Source organism: Myxine glutinosa, chromosome 6, assembly GCF_964187855.1.
Source record: "Myxine glutinosa chromosome 6, kmMyxGlut1.1, whole genome shotgun sequence".
Lineage (NCBI taxonomy): Eukaryota > Metazoa > Chordata > Myxini > Myxiniformes > Myxinidae > Myxine > Myxine glutinosa.
In genome coordinates, this window is record NC_136266.1 from 57,465,213 (window position 1) to 57,489,416 (window position 24,204).

Consider the following 24,204-nt stretch of genomic DNA (forward strand, 5'->3'; position numbering starts at 1 on the left):
GCTGCTTATGCAATGGCCTCTGCTAGTTAGGACAGTCATTGGAATTGTTCAGGGTGCCAGCGTTAGCTCTCTTGCTCTTTGTAAAGGACACTGGGATCTTTAACGCTCACCAACAAACGGGATGGCCATTTTAACATCCATGTGATGGACGTCACACACAGTGAATGACCCCACCTGTGAAACACCGGGACGACAGTTTATGTGGGTCAGGATACAAACCCAGCCTAGATAGGTTTGAGGCAAGTGTGCATACCCCTCAGCCTACAATCCCATGAGCTTATCCTACAATTGTTTAGCCCATGTTACCAGGCAGATTAATGTTGTGTAGTCGAGCACAACTGCAACGTTGTTGTATAGTATTTCCAAGTAATGGGCGTATCGTCAGTGCAGCTAAAACACTCTTCGCAAAGGTTATGGTGGGTGGTTTGCCATTGCCTTCAAAGGGATGTATACATGGCTGAAGGTGCTGGCAAAGCATTGCAGCTCGACTACCTTTACCAAGCAGAGCTCGACCGTGTCGACATTACAACACAGGAAAGCTCAAGCTTGGTCTTTGTTGCTTAGACAACCAGCCAGGTAAAGATCAAACTTTCAAGACATCGAAGCGTGTAAGAATCATTTTTATAATTATGGGAAGGATTAGGTACAATCAATGAGGAAAAATTCCAATGCCCAACCATCATGCCCTCACCCTCACCCAAAAGAAAACAGTTAAGCACCACCTTACATACAATTGGCTGGAATGTTGATTAAGACCTTGAAAATATCCAACTGCAAAACAAGAGCTTCAAAATACAGAAGAAAAGAAAATCGATAATTTATCAGAAATGTTAAAAATGACTTGTGCTGGCTTGCTCGTATTTTCACAGCTGCAAGGACAACACCTTAAATGTGGACAAAAGACATGAGAATCACCAAGTAGGCCTCATGGCCGATGGTTCTTTCAACGGAGAGCCGCAAAACCAGACTTGGTCCGGTATTGGATCCAAATCGTTGCAGAGTTCCATTTAGCCGACGTAGGAAAAACAAAACACCACCCGAGTGACGTCATGCACCACAGGTGAAACTATTCGCTCACGGTGACACAAATATGCCTTGGTCGTTCAAATACCGACGTGTTAGCACAAAGTCCTGCACCTCAAATACTAATCATGAATGTCACAGGATCAGAAGATTAAACAACAATTTGAGAAAAAAAAACCCATATATAAACACCTCCGGACAGACTCGTGCACGTAATGCATCTCGCTCGAACTTCGAAAAAATCACAACTAGCAATTCTAATAATCGGAATCGCAAACCTCGACAAAAGCAAGAATAATAATCATATCACAAACCACAAGAGGTTGGAGGTCAGATTGAAGGAGCGAGAGGATCGAATGAAAATCGGTTTGTAGGAGATCGAGGTTGGGAATGAAGAGGGGGGGGGGGGGGAGGAGGAGGGTTATCAAAGCACTTGTTGATCTTGTGCAAGAAGAAAACGCACACATTGCTAATAAGAATGGGACGAAGCAATTAACACCGTGGTAAGTGTTTTGGGAGTTCAGATGGAGGGAGCGATGTATGATGTGAGCTTACAGAATTGGTGGTGCGTACATAAAGCGACAGGTTGGGAGTGGACATTGAGAGCGGGTCCGCCATGTTCTCACAGCAATGGAGGGTTGCTGACGCTGTTGGGATCAGTGGGGAACAAGGATGACCAATTCTCTCTTGGGTAGTTTTGGCACCGATAACGATAGGCAAGCTGTCTCAGACACTAACTGAAAGATCTCTGCAGAATGGGAAGTGAATGCATGAGAGAATTCAGCAATTGATGTGCACTATTCCACCAAGAGTTACGGTTCTTCAAATATACAAGTATGCTTTGTGTGCCGTCTTGTAATAAAATGGAAGGCTTCTCCAGGCCTCAATCTCAGCCTGGGGCCGACAACATTCACAAGTGGTATTCAAGTTGGATGTGTGATTAGCTGCCATTCTGCACATGGAATGTTTGATTGTTCTTCAAAATCTAACATTTCAATAAACCCCACGGACTCGTCAGCAGACTCAGATTCTTCACTCGGCATTGCAAGAGCCCAGGTTACCCATTTGCTGCGCCCACGGCACAAAACACCACGCAGTGACTATGATGATGAAAGGATGGGGATCAGCTGGTTTCCTGGAGCATTCCATGGAACTCGAGGAACTGTATCAATGCCATCCTAGAACTTCGTAATCATTGATTAATACGGCAAGAGATACAAATCTGTTCCATACAACAATATGTCAAAGGGGCTTATGGCCTGAAGACCTTCCAAAGATGATCACAGCTTGCCCTGCCAAGACGACTTTTGTCATTCTGCCAGGTCGACGATCAAGCTCGTTGCTGCTCGTCATCTACCACTTCATGACAACATTCCCAATGGTTCACTGTAGAATCGCCGACGATTGAAACCATTATACTGGAGATGTCCACTTGACCATTCTCAATTGGATCTCCATCACTTTTCCTGGGAAATGATATTCTGAAAGTGAATTTCATGGCAATTTACATCCTTAGATTATATTAATGCTGAAATAAATCATAGATATGTACACGTGGGAAATTATCAACAGGAAAGGGGTGTCCCAAAACTTTTGGAAAAAAAATTACAGGTTTGAATCAACCAATTGTTCTGCCAAGCAAGTTTCCAGGAGAGAAAAGTAGAGGACTGCCCAGAATGCAAGTTGTATCATTGTATGCTTTCTTAAAGCAACAGATAACATAACCACCCTCATCATCTATACAAACTCCGCCAAAAACAAGATAAAACCTGCTCACTCATCCATCAAAAACAGTGGTAGGGGGCAGAAGGGCGAGTGAAAGGGTCAGGGGTGAAATGTACCGTACTTCTGAAACTTGGCGTGCTCGAGAATGCATAAAGATAACAAAAGTTGCAAACAGGTGATGCGGGATGGTTTCAAAGATATACCTTGCTGAAAGGATGCATTGTCAAGAACCTCCCACCCCCCCCCCCCCCCCCCCCAACAAAAAAAAGCAAAATATATTGTACAAGGTACACAATTAGTGGGATATAGACAGGTGGATTGGAATGGACGAAGAAAATGGAGTGTACACGGACCGTTCCAAAGTCCATCACATATTCTGGCAGCACTGGAAGCGGGTCGGCTTGCTCGGATCCGTGGGAGGAACAGTGATGTCGACGACGTCGTCGCTTGGGGAGTCTTGGCGCCCCGAGCGATTTGGAATCTGCCTCTGAGAGACTATCCGATAGATCTCTGTAGAATTGGGAATGAAGGATGAGCACGAGATCAAGAATTGACATGCCTGCAAGTTTTAATCCCACCACTCCCCCTCTGATCCCACCCACCAACCTTCCTGGAGGGCAATTTGGCATATCTACATGCCTGCTCTCTGGATTAATAACAATGGCAAATTGCACAATCCAAATGGCAAATTGCACAATCCAACAAACAGTCGACAGTCGATCCAATCGTAAATCATGGGTGGAGCAACAACCTCCCTCAACACCCCCTCCCCCCCATACTTGACAGACATGTTAGGACAGGGGCTAAAAGGAGAAAACAAAATTATGTACATATACATAAAAATAGTAATAAAGATTTTTAAGAACTACTTTAAAATAAATATAAAAACCACGTATACAGAACAAACCGAAACGGATTACCTGTGAGAATCGTCTGGAAGGCAGTTTCAATGTTTGTGGAATCCAGAGCAGAAGTTTCGATGAAGAACAGGCCATTTTTCTCTTTTCCATGAGAAAAAGAATAAAATAAGTTAATTTCAAAAAACACACAAGATGCACAATTCCAAAGTCACCCACCAACAAATGTGGGAAACCAGATAAAATACACTATGCGGGAGCATGGCAAAACAACGCTGCACACCTAAAAAAAAAAACACAAACACACAAACACCTATAATAATAATAATACATTTATTTTATGCAGCGCTTTTCAAGAAGCCCAAAGACGCTTTGTCAGAGTACAAAAAACGAGTGCAAAAAGACAAAAATCAATAGGTAAATAATCAAAGCGAAAGGAACGAGCAGGAGAAGGAGAAGAGATAGTCAGGGGTTAAATGCTGTGGGTTAAATGTTGAATGCAGTGTTGAACAGGTGGGTCTTGAGTGATGTTTTGAATGTGGTGAGTGAGGAGGAGTCTCGGATGGTGTGAGGTAGTGAGTTCCAGAGGGTGGGAGCAGCGATGGAGAAGGCTCTGTCCCCACAGGATCTGAATTTGATCTGGATGGGAAGGGACGGGGGGACAGGAGGTTGGCGCCAGCAGAGCGGAGGTTGCGGGTGGGAGTGTGTCTGGAGAGGTCAGCCAGGTAGGATGGGGCCAGGTTATGGAGGGCTTTGTATGTCAAGAGGAGGATTTTGTACTGGATTCTCTGGGGGATGGGGAGTCAGTGAAGCTTATAAAGGACGGGGGTGATGTGGCACAAACACCTGACACATGACAAACACAAACACCTGACACAAACACACAAAACACCTGACACAAACACACAACAATTTGGGACGGATGCCTACCATCTACACATGTAGTACCATCCATCATCTACCTACCATCATCTACATCTACCATCTACACATGGAAGGTGTGAAAACATTTTGCTACCTCGGAGACATGCTGAATGGAGAAGGTGGATCAGACTCGGCAACGGTTGCTCGAGTGAGATGTGCATGGAAGAAGTTTCGGGAATTGAGTGGCGTGCTGATGATGAGGGGAGTGTCGTTGAAGCTGAAGGGAAAGGTGTATGCTGCATGTGTGAGAAGTGTTATGATTTATGGGAGCGAGACATGGGTAATGAACGTAGAGCAGCAACGAAGGTTGGAAAGGGTGGAAATGCGAATGGTTCGACGGATGTGCGGAGTATCGTTGAGAGAGAGGAAGACAAATGATAAATTGCGAAAGATGATGGGAATAGAGCCTGTGATTGATGCTGTGAAGAGGAACAGGTTGAGATGGTTTGGTCATGTGTTGAGGAAGGATGAAAGTGACTGGTTGAGAAGAGTGATGGAAATGAATGTAGAAGGAAGTAGAAGACGGGGAAGACCGAGAAAGACTTGGCTAAAGATGGTGGAAGAAGAAATGCGGGCAAGGGGGTTAACAAGGAGAGATGCAGAAAATAGGGCAAAATGGAGAAGATTGTCATGGGGACCGCAAGGCTAACCCCCGCTCTAGCAGGGAACATGGCCTTAAAATGCATGTTGTTGTTGTTTGTTGCCTACCATCTACACATGTCTACAAGATACACAGTGATGAACGCAAAACAACTCTACCTGTTCAACATTGTATAAAAAAAATTGCCTTCCAAAAAACACAAACCTTGGACAAATTCACTTTAGAACGGAATAAGAAGGAAAAGAGAGACACCTTGTAAACATCCTCTACATATCCCAACGGTGGCACAATCTCTGCTGACTGCATTTTTGTCCCCCCCCCCCCTCCCCCTCCCCCCTCCAGCCCGCTTATTAAACTGCTTTTCCTCCCTCAATGCTGATTCAGTCAGACGAGTCAACACAAATAAATGCAATTCCTTCCTACTGTTAGAAAAACTATTCACATAGGCTTTAAACTTGCAAGCAGCAGCCAACCAGCTTACATCCACTCAGCATAATAGCCTGAAGGACATCAGACAAAACAAAAAGGAAATAAGACAAGTTGTAGCCATGAAACTGAAGACAAATGTAAGAGCAATAGAACCAAGTTACCATAATGTAAATAGAGAAACGATCTCAAATCTTTCAATTTCATTTGGACCCCCACTCCCCCACCCTCTCCGTCCCACAACCAAAAGAAATAAATAAATCGCATCACACATTGCATACCAGAAAAGGCCTTCGCTTCATCAGTGGGAACAGCACGCAGGTGCCGAAGATCACTCTTGTTGCCAACCAGCATTATAACGATGTTTGAATCGGCGTGATCACGCAGTTCCTTGAGCCAGCGCTCCATGTTCTCATAGGTCAGGTGCTTGGCAATGTCGTACACGAGCAGAGCACCCACAGCACCTCGGTAGTAGCTGGTGCAGAGAACGGAGACAATGTGGGTGGTTTGGAAGAGTGGTTGGAAAAGACAACGAGTGAAGAAACCATGACAGGGTTTGTCGGCATGCAAATCTTTCATTCGTCAATTTATATATACGTAAACAAAATGTCATTATTTATCAAAAATGAAACATTACAAACCTTTGAGGGCCATCTATCTATGGATAGCACACGTGAGGCTTCATCCTAAAAGTACAAAAAAACCTCCAAAAATATTTAAACCCTTTATTATTATGACGAGGGCCTGTACGAGTAATACCTCTTATTTTTCAGTTCGTAACCAAAAGCGTCATAAGAAAGCTACGCGAGATCACAATGAAGAAGACCCCCTCAAAGTGATCGGCCTGCAACCGTAGTTGCACCAGAAAACAAGTTGGATTGGTGTGCTCATTGAAGTGCATTGCAGTTAACAACAAGAAAAAGAGCAATCAGAGATTGCAAACCCTCGCCGGGATGTATTTTCGGTGGTTTTTAAGGCTTTTGTGTTCAAACAAATATGGCGGCCGAACCGCGTGACGTCATTATATTTTTCTAAACAAATTTATTCCTAGATTATGCTCAAGAAATTTCATCTTGATTGGATGAAGTTTTGTACTTGTCGAATTATGATGTCATAATGGAGGCACCTATGACATCATCATTAACATATTTTATTCCCCTTGGAGCGTTCTTTACAATGAGCCACATCTCAATTTTTTCTATTCAGTGCTTTCGGAGATAGAGAGGTGCAAAGTTTTTGTTTTTCCAAGATGGCGGCCGAACCACGTGACATGACGTCATAATTATCATTAAAAAATTCTACAGGTGGAGTTGCACCTATGATGAAAATTTCCTGTCAATCGGACCAATTGGTTGCAGAGAAAATCATATTTATTCTGTGCGGACAAACAGACAAATGCAATACCCTATCCTCAGGCGAGGGTAAATATAATGTCGAAAAATAACTTCATATTAATCTTGTATACGTTTTCACCCATCTGTCTGTGAGCAGGATATCCAAAAAATTGTGGATGGATTCGAACAAACGTTGGTGGACCGGTTGGGTGCGGCAAGGATGAATTTATTTGATTTCGGTGAAGACCTGTATCCAGATCCGAGACGTTTTTAATCGATTCTTCACCAACGAGAGATGCGCCAAAAACGATTTATAGCACGGTAGAGCACAAGAACTAGTCTATTAGATTTTGGTTCAGGTCCGGATGCAGATCCGGCCTATCAGTGGGATTCAAAGAAAACTGTTCAGTTTGGCAGAGCTACGTGCTCTACCGAGTGCCTTCTCGTAATTGTAATTACTAGGGCATGCCCGTACTATATCTATATCTAAAATTATATCCCCCCCTCTATTTACATGAAATGGTTTGGTCCATGAAATGTTTTGGTCCATTCGCAACGCCAAAGCGAACGGCGAACGCTTTACATGAAATGGTTTGGTGCATGAAATGTTTTGGTCCATTCGCAACGCCAAAGCGAACGGCGAACGGCTTGCGAGTACAGTGACAATCCCCCCGGGGTTTTTATTAGTTTTAAAACATAGTTTAACGCCAACATAGCGCCAACATAGTTTGCAAACGTGAAATAAATGAATACGCTCTCAAATGTGCCATCCGAGGCAGAGTGTGTCCGCCACGTTCGGCACACGCGATAGCTCGCTGCTCTCTGATTGGTTGAATCGTTTTTTGGACATAGCTCGGTAAGTAATTGTCCGATTAATATGAAACCTTGAAAAGGCACATCCTCGGGTCCCCAGCAATATACCTGGCAAGTTTAAAGTATATCGGACCCGTGGTTGTCGAGAAACAGCGGTCACAGACAAACAAACGTACAAACGTACAAACAAACAAACACACAGAGATTACTGGAATTATAGATAGATACCTCGTGAAAAAAAATAAAATGAGGTGTTACTTTTGTACTGATCCTTGTATCTAATTTAGTTTAAAAGGAGAAAATTTTGAACCTTGTGTTAACAAAACTGGTGTAACTTTTTCCTCCTCAACCTGCCCTCTCTCCTAGCTCTTCTGCAATCTCCTTCACTCAACAGTTCTCCCTCCCTCTTGTCTTTTCTTCGACGCCTCTCCTCCCTCTTCCTTAACGGCATGGACCTCAAACGTCCGGGGCCTTTGCTCAAACCTGATTGATCTCTCCATACAGTTTGCTTCTGACAAACCAGACTCGATCTGTTTAAGAGAAACTTTCCTCCTTCAAGACATCACCGATTCCTTAATTTCTCTCCCTGGTTACTCCCTCCTCTGGTACAATAGCCCTGAGCCTCCTCCTGGCAGCAGAGTTGCTCTCTATCAAAAACTTTATTCCTCACTCTCCATGTACTACCCTCACTCCTCCACAGTCCACACCCCAGGGGTACCTCTGGCTATGGCTTCCCCTCCGCTCCTACCTTTTGTTCATATGTGTTCTGTACCATCCACCAAACAGTGATGACTCCATCTACATCTTGCTGTCTGATATGGACCAACTTCTAGCAACTCATCCCAACTCTCTTCTTCATATGTGGCGATTTCAACTGTCATCATGCCAGCTGGCTGGGTGTGGGTACCTCTCTCACCAGCCATGGCTCCTCAGCAAAGGATTTCTGCTACTCATTGCGACTGACACAATCTGTCAATTTCCCGACCCAGATATCAGTAAACTATACATAATCTCTTCTAGACTTGGTTATAACTAACTTCCCTGCAAATTTCTGCTGCTCTTCTTCTGTTCCAATCAGTTCATCTGATAATTTGTTTTTTTGAAGTGGACATCTCCCTGGCCGTTCTCTGAGAGCCTCAGCATCGACGAGTCTGGCATTTCACTCAGGCTGACTGGCACGGTCTTCAAGCAGCCATCAATCAACTGGACTGGTCTCCCATCTCTACTGCCTCTGACATCAACTCATCCTGGGAATTCTTCCAAAGTAAATTGCTCTCTCTCATGCACAGATTTATCCCATCTCGGCTTCAGTTGTCGCTCACCTTCAGTCTTCTGTCCCATCTCGACTGTCTTCAGTCGCTCACCAAACCCTTCCTCCCGTCCATGGTACACTGAATCTTGTGGCGAATCTGCCGTTTGCCTCTAAGGCAGTTGCCCTGAAACAACTTGCCTTTGCCTCTTGGAAGGCTAATAAAACTGAAGGCAATCTTAGTTCCTTTCACAAAGCATGGAAAAAGTGTGTCTACCCTCAGGAGAGCCAAGAAACAATCTCTCCACTCTCAAGACTGAACTCTCAAACCTGTCTCCCTCCTACAAATCCTGGTGGCATCTGGTCAAATATGTTTCTGGTGTTTGTTCCCCTTCCATCCCCTCCCTTACCTCAAACGGCTACACAGCTGACACCGCACATGACAAAGCCGTTTGCCTCTAAATTTTGTGTCCCAAACCCATCTCTCTCTGTACCCACCTTACCAAGTCAAACCCAGCTACTCCTGGACTTTGTGTCCTCCTCTCCTGACAAGGTGGAGAGGTTTGTCAAACCTCGACTCCGATTATGATTCTGCAACCGGACCTGATGGCATCAGCCCACATGTCCGAACAACCCTAGCTCTGCTGCTCTTCCACAACCTCTCTCTATTCTATTCTCCCTCTCATTTGCTCAGAGTCATCTGCCATCTGTTTGGAAAATTAGCCAATATTACTGCTTTACACAAAAAGGTACAAAAACAGATCCTTTTAATTAGACCAATCAGCCTGATTCAAATCATCAGCAAGATAATGTAATCAGTCATCGCTTCCACCATTGAATCTTTCCTCTTCTCCAATGGCTTGATATCAGATCATCAATTTGGATTCAGTCCAGGCTACTCTATCCTGGACATGCTGCTGCTGTTGTCTCAGCAACGGATGGAGGTCCTCAATGCCAGATGTGAGATCAGAGCAGTCTCCCTTTCCATATCTCGAGCCTTCGATACGGTTTGGCACCCCACCCTGCTCACCAAACTCTCTTCCTATGGTACCATGCCAATCTCCACTCATGGCTAGTGAACGTCCTCTTTTGTCATAATCAACATGTGGCTCTCAATGGAATTTTCTCATCTTCCCTTCCTGTCCAGGCTAGAGTTCCTCTGGAAAATCCTATCTATCTCTTTGCTGATGACTCTGCTTTTAGGTCTCACTATCTGTCATGATCTTTCCTGGGAAAACCACATTTTCAAGCTGGCCTCCAAAGCAAAGTCACCGTCTGGGCATCCTCCGTCGTGCGAGGTCCTTCCTTGGCACACCAGAACCACATACAAAGCTTTCATCCACAGCTTGGAGTACAGCACTCTCCTCTGGGCTGGTGCTCCTGCCTCACGCTGTAGAAACCAAAGCTTTCAGAATCATTGGAATCTCCCGCGATGAAACGGATTCTGACGGCCTCTTTCTCTCACCGCAGGCAGGTCAGTGATCCTTCTGTCTTCTACAGACTCCTCTCCAGCCTAGCTCCCCCAGCTCTGTCTGTGCTCTGTCCCCCAAATATTCCTACAGGTCGCACAAGATCTGCCAGCAACCCTCTTCTGGTGAAACTGCCAAAATCAAGACTCTCTGCTCACCTTCACTCCTCTTTACTTCCGCCTCTGAAACAAACTACCTCACCCTCTTCATCCCACTCCTCCCTCCGGGTCTTCAAAACAGCTGTTCACCACCATCTCTTATCTTTCCCCATCCAAAACCATCATATTTTCTACCCCCTGTAATCCACCCCAAATCCACCTTCAAATTTCCTGTTTTCTTATCTGAAATTCCCTGTACTGTCCAACTTGTTTATCCTTTGTGCCCCGCTCCAGCCCTCTCCCTTCCACACATCTCCTGGTGACCCTGTTCCATACTGTTGTTGTGCTTCCCTCTCTCACCCCCTCTTATCTCTTGCTACCTTTGTTGTATGTTCTGCGTGTTAGCTCTTACAAAACTAGCGAGGGATAAACCTAGCCTGTTGATAAACCTAGCTTATACAAGCCTCAACAAAGTATGTAAAAATAAAAACACTAAAAACGTCAAAAGTTCCTCTGTTGTAAATCTTCTTCTATATATCTCTATATAATTCCAGCAATCTCTGTGTGTATGTGTGTGTGTGTGTGTGTGTGTCTGTCTGTATGCGACCGCTGTTTCTCGACAACTACCGGTCCGATATACTTGAAACTTGCCAGGTATATTGCTGGGGACCCGAGGATGTGCCTTTTCAAGGTTTGAAATTAATCGGACAAGTGGTTCCCAAGGTATGGTCACCGTACTCGCAAGCCGTTCGCTTTGGCTTTGCGAATGGACCAAACCATTTCATGTAAATAGAGGGGGGGGATTGGCCTATACACAGCCTCTCTGGATGTTAACTTTGCCAAAAACAAGAAAATAAAAACAACCGTTAGTTTAATTGGTCTATTATAGTTCTATTAAAGATGATAGGTTAATAATTTAATATTGAGAATTTGTGCTTCCCAAGTTATGGTCTCTCACATTCGCCTATATTTTCTTGCTCCGTATTCTGTGGTCGTTTCTGGCACGTGGTTTCAAAACTTTTTTCCTTTTGCACGCACGTACGGGCAAGCACGTACGGGCAAGCACGTACGGGCACGCACGTACGGGCACGCCCTAGTATATATACACGAAGAATTAAGTTAAGCACCCCTACACAACGAATTAAGGTAAGCACCCCCTAATATATATTCTTTGTGTATATGTATACATTGGCATATATTCTAAGGTATGTGAGATCAAATAATGATTGGTATGACATTAGCAATTATCCATTGATGAAATGCAGATGAGTGCACTCATCTGTGACGCCCATCGCTCGTGCAGCACGTGTTATCATCCACGTGGTCGTGATTTTCTGTAAATGCACTATCATCACAGGTTATTGCAAGTCACGCCTGAGCTCGTGTGGGGGTTACATGGTCATTCTCTCGTAATGGTGGCTCGTAGACGGTTGTCGGACGGAGAACGATGGCGGATAATAGGCATGATCGAGTCCGGAATGTCCAGAAAAGCTGTAGCTCGAACGTTTGGTTACCACCATTCGGTGATCAGTCGGTTGGTGCAGAAACACCAGGAAACGGATGCGGTGAAGGACCGCCCAAGGTCTGGAAGACCTCGCGTGACAACAGTCCGCCAAGATAGAGCGCTTTTGAGACTGGTGCGACGATATCCCTTCGCCTCGAGCCATTTCCTGAAGGACAACTGGCTGCCCAACAGAAGGCTATGTCACCGTACCGTGAGGAACCGCCTGAAATCGGCCGGTTTAAGGTCAAGACGAGTGATCAAGCGTCCAAGGCTACTCGAACGACATCAGAGGGAGCGTTTGGCATGGTGCCTAGCGCGACGTGGATGGAACATCCGGTCTTGGAGGCGAGTTCATTGGTCGGATGAAAGCCGGTTCTTGCTGTACGTGACAGATGGGCGTGTTCGGGTGTGGCGCCACAAAAACACCGCGTATGCACCTAAACACATTCAACCAACGGTACCCTTTGGTGGTGGCTCGATTATGGTCTGGGGATGCTTCTCCCATGACTGTAAGTTGGACCTGATAACTGTGCGAGGTAACCTCAACGGAGAGCGATATGCCGAGGAAATCCTGAATACCACCGTAATCCCGCACTTCGATGACCACACCCTCGCCAGCAGACCCATCTTCATGGATGACAACGCCAGGCCTCACCGTGCGAGACGCGTCCGAGCCTTGCTGGAGCAAGGTGCTGTGACAACCATCCCCTGGCCTGCGTACAGTCCTGACCTGAACCCCCTCGAGCACGTTTGGGACATGTTGGGACGACAAATTGCGAAGATGGTCCCTCCAATAGCCAATCTGGATGAATTGGAACGTGCATTACATCGGGAATGGAACAACCTGCCACAGCAACGCATACGACGGCTTACAGGGTCTATGAGACGTAGGGTTGAGTCAGTGATCCGATCACGTGGGTCCTACACACGTTATTGACGCAAAGATCGCTAGAGGTCTTCTCAGAACAATGACTGTACGTTAGAAAACATAAACGTCATCCACACTGTCCGTGATGGACCTATAGCTCCATACTTAAATTGAGGTGAAAATATGCCTAAAATTCCCAAAAAATTTCACCTTAAATTATTCAGAATAAAATATTGAAAACGGCATGATTGTTATGTTTTTATGTGACCATAATATCACTTCTCCAGAAAATATAGCAATATCATGGGTATATTACACTGTTTTGACGACAACAAACTTGTAATGTGCGAGGTTGTAAAAAAACGGGGGGGGGGGTGCTTAACTTAATTCTTTGTGTATATAAAAGAAAGTTTTTGTTTGTTTGTTTGTTTGCACACGCTAATCTCCTGAACGGTCGGTGAAAGATAGGAGGAAACCTCTGAAACAAAAAATGTCGGGACAGGCCCCGGGAAGGTTATAGTCTAGGTGGCGAAGCCGGTCAAGGCCGCATCGGCCGGGCTGGGCCCATTTCGCAATTAAAAGCTGAGCTGAATTATAGTAGTCGATCTTCTACGACCACGAGTAAAAGCTGAATTATAGTAGTAAATTCATTCAAAAAGAACTAAAAATGTTGGGATGGGCTCCGGGAAGGTTATAGGCTAGGTGGCGAGGCCACCTCGGCCGGGCTGGGCCCATTTCGCAATTAAAATCTGAGCTGAATTATCATAGTCAATGTTCTACGGCTGCGAGTAAAAGCTGAATTATAGTAGTAAATTCATTCAAAAAGAACTAAAAATGTCGAGGTGGGCTCCGGGAAGGTTATAGGTTCGGTGTCGAGGCCGCCTCGGCCGGGCTGGGCCCATTTCGCAATTAAAAGCTGAGCTGAATTATAGTAGTCAATCTTCTACAGCCACGAGTAAAATTACTTCAGAGTAAAAGCTGAATTATAGTAGTCAATCTTCTACGGCCACGAGTAAAATTACTTCAGAGTAAAAGCTGAATTATAGTAGTAAATTCATTCAAAAAGAACACGGGCAACGCCGGGTGCTTTCGGCTAGTCTTTTATATTTAAAAGTACTATATATTTATTTATTCCTTATTACAGGATACACCACAAAAAATAAATAATAAACTAGCCTAATTCAGTTCAATGCAGGCCAATTTTTTGGAAATACCAACTTCTTTCTTGGAAGTCCTAGCAGTCAGTGTCCATGTGTTTTATACCTCTCACCCCCCCCCCCCCACCCTCCCACTCCCAAAACCCACACCTTCGGCCAAACCTCCATACCTTTGGACCTCTTTCTCATGCGCGTGGGACTGCATTCTTGAGGTGCAAACCCAATTTTCTCTCCAGGGCTTCAAAAGGTGCCAGTGCACCACCATCTCATGTCATTCTCCATCTTTACAAGCAGCAATCTTTTCCACCCCATTAACAATCACAATTTCCAAGCTCTTACTCACAGGCTTCCATGTCCCTCATATGACATCACCCTTCCATAGTTCCATCATTCATTCCTTTGCTCGTTACAAGTAGAGAATATACAACCCCATCACCCCCTTTTCCACAATTCCACTGTGTACATAACATTTCCAAGCTGCCCAATGTGGTAAATGTCCCAGACTCATGGTGGTAAGAAATTAATTATCAGAATCCCAGTCAACAATACAAAACATGCAAGAACCAAGATACAAAACAGAGGCCTTGGCCTTACGCAGAGGTGATGGCTCTGTAGCGTTCCTGTCCAGCTGTGTCCCAGATCTGCGCCTTTATGGTCTTGCCATCCACTTGGATGCTACGTGTGGCAAACTCGACACCAATGGTGCTTTTGCTCTCCAGGTTGAACTCATTCCGGGTGAAACGGGACAGCAAGTTGCTCTTCCCAACGCCAGAGTCTCCAATGAGAACCACTGAAGAAGTTACAAAGAAGAAGAAGACCAAAATGTAAAGCATGTTGTCTGCAATTGCATATTACGGCAAAAAAAAAAAAGTTTGACATAACAGTTCATAAAACCAATGAGTTCGTTGTTGCAACACCATTGAAAGAAAAGTATAAGGAAGGTTGTTTTTCCATTTCAGGAAAAGACAACTCAATTGGAGGTCATCAATGTCAAAGTTTGTGTTTGACCAAAATAAATAAATAAATATATACATACATCAGAATTCAGCTTTTTGCACATCAATGATGAATGGATGATGAGGGAAAATTATGGTCAATAGATGAGTCACAAGGAGGAACTAGAAAGAGCAATCATCAGATTGCAGACCTTCACCAGGACATGTTTTCAGTGGTTTGTAATGCTTTTGTGTTAAAACAAATATGGCGCCCGAACCACGTGAACGATGACATTTTTTCCTCAACCAATTTATCCCTCGATGCTCAACAAATTTCATCTTTATCGGATGTTTTGTACTTGTCGAATTATGACGTCATAATGGAGACACCTATTACATCATCATTAACATACAGTCACATGAAAAAGTAAGTACACCCCATGTAAAGTTTTGACTTTTTCAACATATTTCAACATACAGCTATTTGATCTTCATTCCAACAATAATGATAGATAAAGGTGATATAATTTAACAAACTAGGGCATGCCCGTACTATATATATATCTAAAATTATATCCCCCCCCTCTATTTACATGAAATGGTTTGGTCCATTCGCAAAGCCAAAGCGAACGGCTTGCGAGTACGGTGACAATCCCCCCCCCCCCCCCCTCTATTTACATGAAATGGTTTGGTCCAAAGCGAACGGCTTGCGAGTACGGTGACAATCCCCCCCCTCTATTTACATGAAATGGTTTGGTCCAAAGCGAACGGCTTGCGAGTACGGTGACAATCCCCCCCCTCTATTTACATGAAATGGTTTGGTCCAAAGCGAACGGCTTGCGGAGTTTGGTAAAGAAATCGCCATAGCGTGCACAAACGCGCATGAAAGCGAAAGAATCGCAAATTAGTTTTAATTAGTTTTAAAACATAGTTTAACGCCAACATAGCGGCAACATAGTTTGCCAACGTGAAATAAATGAATACGCTCTCAAATGTGCCGTCCGAGGCAGAGTCTGTTCGCCACGTTCGGCACACGTGATAACTCGCTGCTCTCTGATTGGTTGAATCGTTTTTTGGACATAGCTCGGTAACTACTTCTCCGATTAATATGAAACCTTGAAAAGGCACATCCTCGGGTCCCCAGCAATATACCTGGCAAGTTTCAAGTATATCGGACCCGTGGTTGTCGAGAAACAGCGGTCACAGACCACACACAGAGATTACTGGAATTATAGATAGATATCATGAAACATTTACATTTTGTCATCCATTGTATAATTTACATAAACATAAATGCAAATTTCGCATGTGGAAAAAGTAAGTACACCCCTACATTTATCACTACTTCAAATACCTAAAATTAGAATCAGGTGCACCAGCTCAGATGCAAATGATTAGAATATCGTTAGAGAGGATCTTGGAGGAACCAGTCTTATTTAAACCTCAGACAATTAGTTTGGTTTGCTCTTTGTTGTTGAAGTGTGCGGCGTCACCATGCCTAGATCAAATGAGCTCTCTGAGGCCTTCAGAAAGAAGGTTATAGATGCCTACGAGTGTGGGAAGGGATTTAAAAAGATCTCCAAACAATTTGAAATCAATCATTCGACTGTCCGGAAGATCATCTACAAGTGGAGAAGATTCCAAACAACTGCCAACTTGTTCAGGCCAGGCTGCCCCAGCAAGTTCAGCCCGAGAGCAGACCGCAAGATGCTGAAAGAAGTCTCTAAGAACCCCAGAATGTCATCACGGGACCTACAGGTAGCTCTTGACACTGTTGATGTCAAAGTGCATGAGTCTACCATTAGAAAGAGGCTGCACATATTTGATCTACATGGGATGTGTGTGTCAGGAGGAAACCTTTGCTGTCCAGAAAGAACATCAGGGCAAGACTAAAGTTTGCCAATAAACACAAAGGCAAAGACCAGCACTTCTGGAACAATGTACTCTGGACAGATGAGTCAAAGGTCGAGCTATCTGGCCACAGTACCAGAAGCCATGCTTGGCGAAAACCAAAGACAGCATTTGACCACAAGAACCTGATATCAACTGTAAAGCATGGTGGTGGAAATATGGTTTGGGGCAGCTTTGCTGCATCAGGGCCTGGGCAGCTCACCATCAGAGAATCCACTATGAATTCTGCATTGTACCAGAGGGTGCTTGAGGATAATGTGAGGCCATCTGTCGGAGTGTTGAAGCTCAACCGAAGGTGGACCTTGCAACATGACAATGACCCTAAAAATACCAGTAAATCCACCAAGGAATGGCTGAAAAGAAAGAAATGGAGGGTTCTGGAATGGCCAAGTCAAAACCCGGATCTAAATCCCATCGAGATGTTGTGGGGGGGGGGGGGGGGGGGGGTTTAAACGAGCTGTGCATGCAAGAAACCCCTCAAACATCGCACAGCTGAAAGAATCCTGCATGGAGGAGTGGGCAAAAATGTCTCCCAGTCGATGTCAGAGACTGGTAGACAGTTATAAGAAACGCCTCCTTGAGGTTGTTTCTGCCAAAGGGGGCAATACCACCTATAAGAGCCAACGGTGTACTTACTTTTTCCACATGCGAAATTTGCATTTATGTTTATTTAAATTATACAATGGACTACAAAATGTAAATGTTTCATGATATTTGTTATATTATATCACCTTTATCTATCAATATTGTTGAAATGAAGATCAAATAGCTGTATGTTGAAATATGTTGAAAAAGTCAAAACTTTACATGGGGTGTACTTACTTTGTCACATGACTCTTATTCCACATGGAGAGTTGTTTACAATGAGCCATGTCTCAATTTTTTCTATTCAGTGCTTTCGGAGATATGGAGGTGTAAAGTTTTTCGGTTCTTCCAAGATGTCGCCCATACCACGTGACATATGGCGTCATAATTATCATTTAAAAAATTATACAGATGGAGGTGCACCTATTGTGAAAATTTCCTGTCAATCGGACCAACGCTTGCAGAGAAAATCATGTATTCTGTGCGGTCAAACAGACAAACAACAACAAACAACATGCATTTTAAAGGCCATTTTCCCTACTAGAGTGGGGGGTGGGGGGGTCCGACATGGGGGCCTTGCGGTCCCCATGACAATCTTCTCTATTTTGCCCTATTTTCTGCATCTCTCCTTGTTAACCCCTTGCCCGCATTTCTTCTTCCACCATCTTTAGCCAAGTCTTTCTCGTTCTTCTCCGTCCTCTACTTCCTTCTACATTCATTTCCATCACTCTTCTCAACCAGTCACTTTCATCCTTCCTCAACACATGACCAAACCATCTCAACCTGTTCCTCTTCACAGCATCAATCACAGGCTCTATTCCCATCATCTTTCGCAATTCATCATTTGTCTTCCTCTCTCTCAACGATACTCCACACATCCGTCGAACCATTCGCATTTCCACCCTTTCCAACCTTTGTTGCTGCTCTACGTTCATTACCCATGTCTCGCTCCCATAAATCATAACACTTCTCACACATGCAGCATACACCTTTCCCTTCAGCTTCAAAGACACTACCCTCATCATCAGCACGCCACTCAGTTCCCAAAACTTCTTCCATGCACATCTCACTCTAGCAACCGTTGCCGAGTCTGATCCACCTTCTCCATTCAGCATGTCTCCGAGGTAGCAAAATGTTTTCACACCTTCCAGCTTCACGCTGTCTCCAAGATCCAACTCAACATTTCCTCCATCTGCAGCTCCCTCTGTGCACACCTTACATTTGAATGTAGCTGCCACACTGGTTAATGACCCTCTCAGACCACTACATTTTTGATGAACCCACTCAGCGCACATTGTACATTGAATGGAATTCACTCCGACACCCTTCCTACACAAAGCACAGGGCCACTTCCCAGTTCTTTCCACCTCACCACATGCTTTACCACTTGCCATCACCTTCGTCTTTCCGATATTCACCTTCAGACCTTTTGTCTCCATACATTCCTTCCACTTGTTCATCTTTTCCTTCAGTCCATCCATACTTTCCGCAATCAACACCAGATCATCTGCATACAACTCCCACGGTAAACCCTCCTTTACATTCTGAGCCAGTACCTCCATCACAGCATCATTGATCAGCTCCCAACTGAACTGAAGTTTGGGAGTGATCAAAGTGTTGACGAACTTGTGAACAATTCTGCATTGTGGCATAAATCGTGTCATTTAAAATTCAACAATGAGAAACTGGCAAGAGCAAGAAAGCGAAAGAAATCCAATCCCGATGGTAGACAACAAATTAAGCGCCTGGTTCATGCATACAATAGTCTTTGTCAGTAGTTTGATCACCTTCAACTTTAGCAAGTGGTGGAGCCTCATTTTCCACCAGCCCCTCACCACTTTGCTCAATTTGCGAAGGTTTGTCAAGACTACCACCTTTCTATACTACCAAAACTTTGCCGCCTGAAACTTACTTACTACTGAAACTTACTACTAAAAATGATTTCAGTGCTTATGGTGGAGCGTTTCAAAACCCTCCTTGAAATAGTTTCCATAGCTTATTCCTAATCACTGAAAATTCCTTCCGAAGATTTCAGCTCCTCTGCCGCTTTAACCATATCTTTTGGTCATTATCCATACCATCTTTGATACCACCTGAGCATCTTGGCATTGGTAGTTTTTGTCCCCCGTCGCACCGCGGAGCGAAAGGGGGACTGACTATGGTTTTCCCCTCCATCCATGTGTCCGTGCGTGCGTAAGCGAAGGACCGAATTCTAATTTGGTGTGTGGGTGCAACCCACGTCAAAATCCAAGAGGGCCGCCACCATGTATGTCTGATGCCATGTATGTCTGAACCTTGCGAGCGGAATATCTTGAAAAATAAGCGAAGTAACAACTTCTAATCTGGTGTGTGGGTGTATCTAGGCATAAGGAAGAACGCTATTGAAAATTGGGTCACCACGTCAAAATCCAAGATGGCCACCACCATGTATGTCTGAACCTTGAGCGGAATATCTTGAAAAATAAGCGAAATACTAACTTCTAATCTGGTGTGTGGGTGTATCTACGCATAAGGAAGAACGCTATTGAAAATTGGGTCGCCACTTCAAAATCCAAGATGGCCGCCTTGCGTCTTCGACTTTGTCGACTCATCACTTCACCGACAGAGGACCTAGGCGTAACGCTTGTTTTTTCCTCAGACGACACAGAGTCCACCAAAACATCTGCGGGTGGTAGGGGCGATCTTGCCGCTGCAGTCACGTGACCTGATCCCCCTGCAGCGGCTTCACTTCCGTCACCCAATTCACCTGCAGCAGGTGCAGTCACGTGACGCGATCTAACTGCGGCATCGCAGTCAAGTGACCCAATCCACCTGCACAGCTGCAGCATCTGTTCTCTTACCATCAGGACAATGATACTTGGTGTGACCAGATGCACCACAGCCATAGCAGGTTACAGTTTCCATCATTGCAAAAATTCTGCAGTCATGTTCCACCTCTTTAAAACTCAGGGAGATATTCAGCTGTGTGTCACCGTCTTTCAACACGACATAGCAGAACCGTCTAAACAATTCCACATGTATTAATTCGTCGTTTCTGGTACGCAACGGAACCATGATAATTCTCGACACTACAGTGCCATAATCAACTAGCTTTTGTTGAATTGCTTCAGTCAATAGGAAAGGCGGAACATTACTCAATATTATTTTTGTAGCGGGAGTGTCCATCGACGAGACAGGAATGATCGTCTCGACATCTCCCAGGAACAAACCGTTTTGAACAACAATGTCGGCAAAACACGTTTGTGACACAAAAACCACGATCTTGTGGCTCATTTTAGAAGCGGCACGAATGTTTTCTACTCATATCTGTTCTCCGACTGAGGATATCGTCCATCACTAAACCTTATGAGGCAAAACACAAGGAGGTAAGTAACCACGTAAGGTGATTAATATCAGTACCGGCAATATGAGAAAAACAAATACCAGTAATAAAAAAACTATAATAAATAATAATGATAATACCCTACCGTGCTGTCTCTCCCTCTCTCGCTCGCTCAAAGATAGGACAAGACGATAGAAAGACAACACCAACAGTTAGACGATAGTAGAGGAAAAAGGAAAAAGAGGAAAAGCAACAAAAGGCTCCACACGTAGCACCATCAGGGACTGGGTAGCAGCAACTGCAATCGCACGTGCGTGCCAAACGAGCAACAGCTGTGCAAAGTGGGAGGGGAGATAGTTAGAGAGTCGAGGGAAAGGGCCGGTCCACAGGTACTGATTGGCACTCCAACTTGACGAATCCGGGCAGCAGAGAAGAAATGGGAAAGATTTGGCCTCTGATTTGCATTAGGATTGGAGGTTGGGGGACAGGGGAGGGGTGGTGGACAGGGGTGGTGGACGGGGGTGGGTACAACAACCGTGAAGAGGCGTCCCCGACAGTGGGTGGAAAGTCGCGTTTTGTATAGTAAATGAAGTTATGCCCAATGTTGCTCACCCTTTTGAGCACAGACTCGAGAGTCTGAAGGAGAAAGGTGTGGGTGGTGTTGTGGAAATGTCTCCGAGAGGGTAATTATGCTTAACATCGAAGAGTTATTTCATTAAAATGAATGGCTGGAGTAAGTATGACGTAATTAAACGTGTCAATAGATATATGCAGCACTCTGATGTCTCGTCTTAGACTTAGAGATGAACGGCATCCACTCATCCTGGTGTGTGTATCTAAAACCAGTAATAGAAGTCCACAAAAATCCTTTACCATGTTGTGGAACATCGGCCGTGGCCCTTGTGCGAACGAGATGAAAAAGGACTCCATTGAAAGTTCAGGTCAACATAAAAGTTAAGGATAATATTTTAGTCCTTATAATTTTCTGTGTTACCTGTTGTGCTACACCGCTGATGATAGAGTTTAGAGCAAACAGAGGGTGCAATACCAGAAATGAGGCAGAAGAAGATAGAGCGACCACCGACCTGTCATCAATGGTGGAGTGATATGCCCATAGACTCAGCTTCATCATGAAATATTCCAATAATTTTGAAAGCCTTGGTTTCCACTGTGTCAAGCTGAGAAAGATCCCACAGGGAGAGCAGTACTCCATCAAGCTGTGGATGAAAGCCTTGTATGCCAGGCCCTTAGCAGCTAAAGTGTGCCAAGGAAGGACTTTGCACAACAGAGGATGCCCAATTGGCGTCTGCCTTTGGAGGCCAAATTTGAAATGTGGCTTGCCCAAGAGAGATCATGGCTGAGAGCGACACCCAGGAGTTTAACTGACTGAATATGTTATATTACAATACAATACAATACTATATATTGGTCCAGAAACTCTGGGCACATTTTGAAGAATGATACCTGCAACAAACAACTAAGTTTATTATTGTTCTTTGGTGTAAACCAAAACATGATTACTCGCTAAACAGTCTAACCAGTCGAATATACATGAAACAGATCAGTTCAAAAGTTCAAACTGCTTTCCTTCGTCTATGCACAGCTGTAGCCATGATGAAACACTCTGACACACAACAACAACAACAACAACAACAACAACAACAACAACAACAAGCATTTTAAAGCCATTTTCCCTGCAAGAGCGGGGGTTAGCCTAACTTAGGTTACTCTGACACACAGTTCTGCATATTTCAATCGTTAGGGCAGCAGTCTCATTACAGATGAATCGTTTCAAGTCTAAGGGTTGTAGGATGCCTCACTTACACTTCGTATTTGAGGAAACCCCAAAGGAAGAAATCACAGGGTGTTGTCAAATCACAAGACCATGGCGACCATTTAACCGGACCACGACGGCCAATCCATTTATCTGTAAAGTTCAAATCAAGGGCCTGGCATACACTGGCAGCATAATGGGCAGGCGAACATCATGCATGAACCATATTTGGCAATCATTGAGTGGAAATCCATGCTGCTCCAACATTAGAGGGTAATTTGCAGCATTCATTTTCTTTGAAAAATATTGGTCCAACAATACCTTCAGAAGAAATGCCTGCCCAGACGGACACACTAGATTGATACTGGACGTTGTGCTCAACAGTAAATCGTGGGTTGTCCACTGCCCTTTTCACGCTGTTATGACGATTCACAGAATCAAATAAAGTAAACTTGGATTCATCTGACCACAAGATCCTGTTCTGCAAATCATTGTCCATATCCATTAACCCAAGCAATGTCTCACATGCCTCAACGCGCCTGTCAAAATCATCCTCAGATTGAATTAATGGGGTGAATTAATCAGGTGAATTAATCTGGGTGTGTATGGTTTCACATTAAGTAAGGTCTTTTAGTATTCTTCAAATCGATGATCGGATTATGTTGGTGATGTTTGATAAACGACGAGTTGATAATGGTGAGTTACTGATGAGTTGTTGTTGAATGCCCGCTCTGCTTTCCTCAGTTCGAACAGTACGAGGCCTACCTGGTGACTGTTTTGGAAGAATGCTGCTGGTTTAATCAAACTGCTCGTTTATTCTGCCGATGGTTCTTCTGTCAATGGCATCGAAGCCACATTCTTTGACAAGTTGTCTGTGAACTTCCAGAGGAGTCCAGGGGGGTCAGCATGAAAACAGTTTTTTTCACTGTATTGCTACCTTAATGCAGATGTGGTGGTTGGGAGGGGGGCGGGGAGGCATTTGGCACATCTGGCGGACGCACCCCACCAATTAAAATGTCTGGCAGTGGTCATTCATGATACATAGGGTTATGCTGAACATTTTGCAATAGGTTTCATTGGGTTAGCTCATGAGCTGATCTAGCTCAATTTTGGGGTGCCAGTTATTTTAGTTTGGCGGGCACACCCCACCACTGAAAATGTCTGGCAGTGGTCATTCCTGATACATGGAGTTACGCTGAACATTTTGTCATGGGTTTCAAGTGGTTAGGTGATGAGCTGACCTAGCTCAATTTTGGGGTACCTTTCTCATGGCCCTCCTGACCACACCCACCAGGGGTGTGCCCAGCAGACGGCCATTTTCTTACATAGGGATACACATGGAGCATTGTGATCCACATAAAAATTGGTTAGCTTTTCAGCTAGGCTGACCCCACTGGGCTCACGGGCTATTCGGCCGAATTTCCAGATACAGAATACAAGCGTACAGTCTCATGATATCCTCTGTCATACTAGGGCATCTAATTCACAATGAACTGAACTAATGCAAAGACAAACTCATCTCATTGAGGCTCATTGGGGCTCATCAGGGCAACGCAGTGAGTCCTGCATACACTTATGACTCTGAAAACCTTTTCGGTTACATACCAGTTACTATGCGATTTCATACAT

At 44.4% G+C, this 24,204-nt stretch overlaps 1 protein-coding gene across 1 annotated transcript in view; it reads right to left on the reverse strand.

The window, feature by feature from the left end:
• Positions 1 to 602: 602 nt before the first annotated feature.
• LOC137429818 (ras-related protein Rab-11B) overlaps positions 603 to 24,204 on the reverse strand; it is a 27,659-nt gene continuing 4,057 nt past the window's right edge. Inside the window, exons 2-5 of the mRNA XM_068120091.2 lie at positions 14,643 to 14,838; positions 5,838 to 6,031; positions 3,669 to 3,749; positions 603 to 3,258 (exon numbers count right to left, since the gene is read on the reverse strand). Coding sequence (XP_067976192.1) covers positions 3,116 to 3,258; positions 3,669 to 3,749; positions 5,838 to 6,031; positions 14,643 to 14,838 — 614 coding nt within the window. The 3' untranslated portion in view covers positions 603 to 3,115. The remainder of the gene's footprint in view (positions 3,259 to 3,668; positions 3,750 to 5,837; positions 6,032 to 14,642; positions 14,839 to 24,204) is intronic.